This window comes from Etheostoma cragini, chromosome 19 (genome assembly GCF_013103735.1).
Source record: "Etheostoma cragini isolate CJK2018 chromosome 19, CSU_Ecrag_1.0, whole genome shotgun sequence".
NCBI lineage: Eukaryota > Metazoa > Chordata > Actinopteri > Perciformes > Percidae > Etheostoma > Etheostoma cragini.
The window spans coordinates 12,349,535-12,356,692 of record NC_048425.1 but is presented as its reverse complement, the minus strand read 5'-3'; the positions used below and the strand labels follow the sequence as shown (position 1 = coordinate 12,356,692).

The window sequence follows — 7,158 nt, the reverse complement described above, 5'->3', positions numbered from 1 at the left end:
CCCCTCTCCTTCTCTCCCCTCCTCTTCTACTGTACCACCCTCACACTCTAATCTGTCCCCTTTCTCTCTCAGCCTGTCCCTAAGATGAACTCTCGATGGACCACAGAGGAGCAGCTCCTGGCTGTGCAGGGTGAGTAACGGCTGGAGCAGCACCCTCCTCCTCCTCCCCTCTTACAGAGTCAGTCACAGGAAGAAGTTAGACACTAACTCATATTCATATTCTCCACACACAGAAGCTAGACGTGTCGTTACTGAAGCACAGCGCTGCCTCACGCAGTGCCGGAGGCATCTCAGACATATTACCAAACAGTGAATCTTGAATGTGTTCATGGGCGGTGGCTAGAATAATATTTACATTTTTAAGTCACCCTTCTGCTTTGGTTAAACTGTTGGCTTTAAATAACACCCAGGCTTTGTCCCAAATCATGTATTGTTCTATAATGTCTAGCGTAATCAGCATTTGCTGTATCATCAAAAATGATACCCGACTAGATGCATTTTGTTGCAAACCCCCAGAAGAAGAGAAAGCAGAAGCTGAAAGCTGTAAAATGAACGATAGGAGAGTGAAGCTGGACAGGCCTGGAAAAGAGCAGGTGCACTCAGCCAGCCGAGCTCAGATAAGGGTTAAGAGAAAAGGCACGCATCAACGGGCCTGCTGCCACGACATCCACTCCTCCTGTCTCTCCTCTCACACACACTGCTGCACTCCACTGACCGAGGGAAAGAAAGCAGACTGTTTTGTAGCCTTTTGATGGCAATGACTCATTAGTGAGTGATGCATAGACACAACATGAACCTGGCGTTCTCCTTTCCAGCTATCCGTCGCTATGGCAAAGACTTTGCAGCCATTGCGGAGGTGATTGGCACCAAGACACCAGCTCAGGTGAGCAACCGCTTCCTCGGATCTTGTGAAGATCGCCTCTCTCCTCTCGTTTTCTGACCAGTCTTACCCTCCATCCATCCAGCAGTTTACGCTCTGTGAGATCTGCTTTTCATCTCCTCTCCAATTTCATTCTCATTCCTCTGTCTGGATCATTATTATCTCCATTATCCCTCCTTTCATTTTTCTACCGACCTCCACTCTCCATGCCCTGCTTCATTTCTCCAGACGCAGGTCTTTCCAATCATTTTGGATGGGGGTAGTGCGTTTAGACTGCGGTGGGGTCTGCCGCAGGGAGGAGATGCAAAAAAATGAGAAAAGTTGAGACCTACTAAGTTTTTGTATAAACCCAACCCCGCGTCACGCTGCCGTGGCCAATCATGTAACCTGAGATTTGTCAGTGTGTGTCGGGGCGGTGTGGGTCCATAACTCTCCGTCTCTGCCCCTCTGTTCAGGTGAGTTCCTTCTTCGTGAGCTACCGGCGCAGGTTCAACCTGGACGAGGTGCTGAGGGAGTGGGCCGCCGAGCAGGTGGCCACCAGCCGAGACCAGAGAGACCTCCGGAGGAGCAGCGAGGACGTGGCTGCAGATGGAGCGGCCGAGGAGGACGAGGTGAGCCGCCGCAGCATGCACACACACCCATAAAGAAAGGAATCAGTAGGGTTGGTTCAAAGTTTCTCATTTTGAGAAGAGGTCTTAACAAGTCAGGCAAAATGAAACCCCATCCCACGTGATATTGACCTCCTCGTTTAACTCTTTTACAAAATTAAAACTATTTAATCTAAGTCCATCACAGTGGTAAACCTGGGTTGGCTGGCTCACTGGTTCTATTTAGAGACATTCGTACTTTTCTTGTAAACCTTAAATGGACCTCATGAAAAAACCCATTAGGGGTGTAAACTATCTTGGAAAGGTAATGAACAAAATAGCTGGTTTTAGTATCCGATTGAGTGTCCTCAGTGCTTACCATACAGCATGTCTAAGACGGCACAGGCCCTAAGGAAGAAGTAGAGGACCTCAGCAGGACCCAGACTTTATTCTGGATCACAGGTCCATGTGTCTGCCTGTCATTGCTTTAAATGCTCGTTGGTGCTCTTGGTGACCGAGGTGGATTTAATGGGAGAAATTGAACCATCATAGCTCCGTGTATATTGAGCAGAAGGAGCCGGTGGTTGTAACGTTAAGTTCTCTCCTGTGCCGTCTGCTCTCCTCTTCATCACAGAGCGAATATGACATCCGTCTCTTTTTTTCCTTCCACTCCTCCTCTCTCCACCTCCTCCCTCTTCTTTAATTTCTCACGACTGTTCTCCAACTGGCTTTCTCCTTCTCTAACTTCATCGTCTGTTGTCTCCGCTGTTTGCCCTCCCCTCAGGTCAAAATGGAGGACTCCCCATCGGACGCCGCGAGCGGCTCCTCGCCTGCCTCCTCCACCCAGACCCCCTCCTCCCTCTCCCAGCCTCCTCCACTGCTGCGCCCTGCGCCTCCCGCGGCTCCCCCCAGCCTCCTGCGTCAGCCGCCGCCTCTGCAGACACGCCCGCTCCAGAACAGAGCGCCCCATAACCACCCCCCCCCTCCGCTCATCCGACCCGCAGTAACCACCTCATCCTCCACCGGGAGCTCCAGCCTCAGGGCTTCTCCTCCCAGCTCCTCCTCTGCTGCAGGGCAGCTTCCTCCATCGCTGGTCGGGCTCAAAGTTGAGCAGCCCAACTCACACTGACACACACCCACACCCAGAAACACACACACACACACACACACATCCCGAACAACACAAAAAGAGACACTGGATCATCAAGCTGTTGAAGAGAGAGAGCGCGGAACACACCTGCCTGTTTCCATGGAAACTGCTGAACATCTGGATGGCGGAGGAGTATGGTTTAACACACTATATATATATATAACACACACACACACACACACACAAACACTGTAGGTTCCACTGGGTAGGTATCAAGTTATTGAACCAACCTTCAGGTAAATATGAAGTGTGAGGGACAGGAAGTGTGAGCCCAACCTGCTCCTCCTGACAGGTCCTGCACATTAGAAAGCCGTTAGGATGGAAATCATGTGAAGAAACAGGCTTCTTGTACGTGAGCTTTGCTTTAAAACTCGGACCCTCAGAGGAGCGAAAGACAGTTATTTTTCAAATGAACAGGGCTTTGCTCTCGAAGCTGTGCTGTAACTTTACTGTTATGGCTGTCCATAGAGCTAGAGGTGGAGCTCCCTCTGCTCGCATAGCCATGTATTACTAGTATTAACTGGAGTGATTGATGTTCTCCCTGTTTTTTTTGTTTGGACTAGACATTCAAAGTGAGCCCTGGGTAGGCAGTTAGTTATTGTAAGTAGTTTAGATAGTGTATACTTTAATACTATGATGATGATTATTGACTAAGCACTAAGGAGAAAAGGAGCCGTTTAGCACACATAAGTGGACTTTTCCTCACATTCTAAGATTGCTGCAGCGTGTTTTCCACTGGCTCAGTGTCGCAGTTCATTACTTTGGGGGAATATTTTCAGTAGCCAAGCGCTAACACCGGCCGCCGTTGCGAGCAACTGAGCACGTTAGCCTTTGTGGAAAACAGAAAGCAGGTTTACGAAGGAAAGGGGACACCTGATTTGTCCGACCTCCGACAGATAACCGCACACTGAATCCTCTAAAGGATCACAGAATTTCCATGTTTCCATTGGGAAATGCCCGTATACCCTTTCCTGCTGAGAAGATTGATAACACTCTGGTGGCTGTATAGTAAATGTGAAGCTACTGCCAGCCAGCTAACTTAGCTTAGCACAAAAAATGGAACAGGTGAAACAGGTGACATCCACCAACCAGCATAACTAATTTGATAATGTTTGTTTAAGCCGTACAAAAACGTCAAATGCGTTTTCAGGTTTTTTATTATTTTTATTTTGTTTTGCCAGATGGTTCTTTCAGTTTGTGACCAGTTACTTTGTGGAGTATGTGCTCGTTCTAACCAGTAAGTACTTTTTATCAGGTGTTCATCAGGGAGCTTTAGGTGTGCTGGTCAGTGGATAAAGTCACCTTTGGACAGGGCCAGGCTAGCCAGTTCTATTTATGCTAAGCTAAGTTTAGCTAAGCTCTAGTTCTGATGTCCCTGCTTGTGTTCCGGGCTCGTGGTGACAACAGGAGCAAATGACTGACTGATTTACTGACGTGGTTGCTTGTTGTCTCGGTCCCGTGCAGAATATATTGCCTGTCGAGCAGATCTCGGATCAGTCAGGTCATGGATAAACCTCTTTTTCTTTTTAATCTGTGCGCAGTGCTTCTTCACTGCGTTCAGCCCAGCACGACACTGAGCAGCCCATCACTACGTTTAGCTTTAAAGTGGCTTACGGTTCTTATTTGATGGACTTGGTTTTTGCAGTAGTCCTTCCTACAAAAATTGCTTGTGCGTACTGTATGTGAGAAGCTGTTTACATTGTGGAAACTGAACTGTTTGTGTTTGAGAACTGTTTTCTTAGAATAAAGAGATGACCAAATAGAACAGAATTAAACTGGTTTTTACACACACACACACAACAAAAACACCTGTGTAAAATCAAAGATCCTTTGGCAGTGGTGTGGGTGTGAAACTCACTTCCTGACTCCTAAAGGGGCGTGGCCTAATTTGAACGCGTAGTGAACGTCATGAATAAATGAGAAGGTTTATTTGAATGATTTGTTCTTTTGCTAAGTTTAGATATTTACGGAGATTCGTTTATGGCGTTCACGAACGTTGGCTGACGTTACTTTCTGTTGCCAGATCTCGCGAGATATTGGTCCAGAGACAAACGAGGCTCAAAGTTAATCTTCTCCTGGGGCTCATCTATAAAACCTGTCACGCAAGGAAAAGTTGCTTAAAGCAGAGAGGAATTTGCGGTTACAACATTCCTCGCAAAAGTCAGGATTTATAAAGAATTTCCATGTGTAAAACTGCCCGGTTTCCCTTCACCTTTGGACCATGGTGAGATGGTGCGTAACGCTCCCAGGGCTCTGTAGACTGCGTGTTACTGCCCTCCAGTGGTAACGCGAGGTATCACAGGGATACAGTCCTGCATCCACAACACCTGCGCCACTTAACCCCTCGTGTTGTTCCCACCACCACGTTGTTAGACTTTAAAATCAATACAGACATAACACATTTATGTTAAAAAATACTTAACAGATGTTTACTTAAGCTAAATTACCATATATACACCATTTATGGTTCATATTTGCGATTTACCCCTGTGAGATCACATTTATGATCAGATGTTTTTTGTGAGCAAATTCAAGTTTAAAAACATTTAAAAAAAATAAAATAATGATTGGTGCTTATTTCTTAGAATCAGAACTGGTGAAAGTGCTAATAGCAGGTGAGCAGAAAGACAACATTCTCACACACAACCACACTCGAGACACACACACACCTACACTCAGACAGAGAAACGCACACACGGCCGTTAGGACACAGTTAGGTTTCATAGCACCTCCGATTATAACACTCTGTAGACCCGAACACCTCATATGTAATAATACATTTTTTATATTTTATGTTCTTCATAGTAAATGAACCATGGCCAATGAGTTTGAGTTACAAGAAATTACAAATGTTTTTATCCTTTTTCTTTTAGCAAACGTTGAAAACGGGTCCCACAGACCCAAACAACACACAAGGGTTAAGGACCCTGATGAAGCGACAATCCACTACCGGTTTATTGGACTTAATCAACCTATTGCGAGAATAAATAAATTCCCCTACAGTTCCCGACGGCCTGTCTTTCGCAACCAATCAACAGCATGGTCGATTTGGCTTGGAAGATTTACGAAGAGCACCTCGATCTGCCAATCACTGACTCATGTTTCGTGATTGGTCATCAAGGGCTCCTTTACGAGGCTGGAATATTCACTGACTGACATGGGACGGCCTTGGGAGGAGCGCGAGGCTCGTGCACGTCCGTATTTGCAACGACGAATACAGGTGTGTCCTGCATGGGAGATTACAAATCCCACCACGGCCACGCCAAGACCCGCCCCTCAATAGCATTCACACACTCCTATTGGCCAGGCGTCCATGTTTCCGTGTACAGGTCCTATCCCCCTAACCCCAACCAATGGAGCTGCTCCGTTTCCTAATTCTGTTGCCCACTCTTCTAGAGGGGATGCCAACTCTAGTTCTAAAACCTTTATTTGATGTTATATTGGATTTAAAGTATGTCTATTCCAGAAGAAATAATGCTGGTGTTCAGTTCAGTGCAACTACTGCTGATCGTCACATTGCCTGTATAACTATAACAATTATCCTACACAGGAACTGATGTCAAATGTGAGATTAAAAAGTCTGAAAATACAAAAAAGAGATGTACTTACATGTGTAAATGTTATAGGTGCATCAACCCTTTGATTTTCAGTTATATGTCTTGCACACCTGAAAGTGACCCAGTTTTTCACACGTGCACAGTGAACAGTGTGGAGCATCACAGGAGCTGAACTAGCAGGGTTTTTTTTATCTTAATGCTGAATCTGAAACCAAGCTGTCAGTTATGCAACCGCTGGGCTCTTCCAAAATACTGCGTTGATTGCCGGTGGTACATGGCACCAGTTATATTCAAATAGTTAAGCAGCAATGTCACAATGACATGAGGGTGGACCTTTAAAGACAACACAGTACACATGTTCACACGCCTGCAGAGTGGAGGGTTCTAAAACTGTCAATAAGCAGAGCAGATTGTCTGTTAAACGTCTGAAGTTAAGAATATGACGGAGAGCTTCAGCAACGGAATGGACCTCGTGGTGCAGCCCGCTGAGAGCATCCCATCATCTGACTGAACGCGTTCATGAAGCTTTTTGCAGAATGGATTTCACAGTCAGACTATCATTATATCATTGTTTTTATTACTATCATTGTAATTTTTCATCATTTTGTCTTTGCACAAAAAAAAAACCAAATAATACATTTTCAGGAGTTGATCACCCCTCCCAACCCCAAACCCACCACTACAGTTACAGTTTGCTCAAAACACATTTAAAATCAATGTAAATTACAGCAATGTAAAACGAAATAATGGAAAATAAAATCAACCCTGAAAGAGATAATATAACAGCAACAGCCAGAATAATAATTAGAATCCAATACCCAGCACCTTAATACAATGATCGACTTTTTAAAGAAAAAACTCTGACGCATTAAAAACGGAAAGAAAAATAATAAAACAACAGTGTGTCATTGTGTGAGAAAGAAAGAAAGAAAGAAAAAGTGTTAAGTCGGGTACAACCAGGTGACGGGACCCAACGTCGTCCCC

General features: G+C 45.4%; 1 protein-coding gene across 2 annotated transcripts in view; it reads left to right on the top strand.

Moving 5' to 3' along the window:
* Positions 1 to 4,380, top strand: part of rcor2 (REST corepressor 2) — a 14,138-nt gene extending 9,758 nt beyond the window's left edge. For both annotated transcript variants that reach the window (XM_034856511.1, XM_034856512.1), the window contains exons 11-14: positions 73 to 130; positions 816 to 883; positions 1,336 to 1,491; positions 2,252 to 4,380. In XM_034856511.1, the coding sequence (XP_034712402.1) occupies positions 73 to 130; positions 816 to 883; positions 1,336 to 1,491; positions 2,252 to 2,596 (627 nt within the window). In that variant the 3' untranslated portion in view covers positions 2,597 to 4,380. The remainder of the gene's footprint in view (positions 1 to 72; positions 131 to 815; positions 884 to 1,335; positions 1,492 to 2,251) is intronic.
* Positions 4,381 to 7,158: the final 2,778 nt, after the last annotated feature.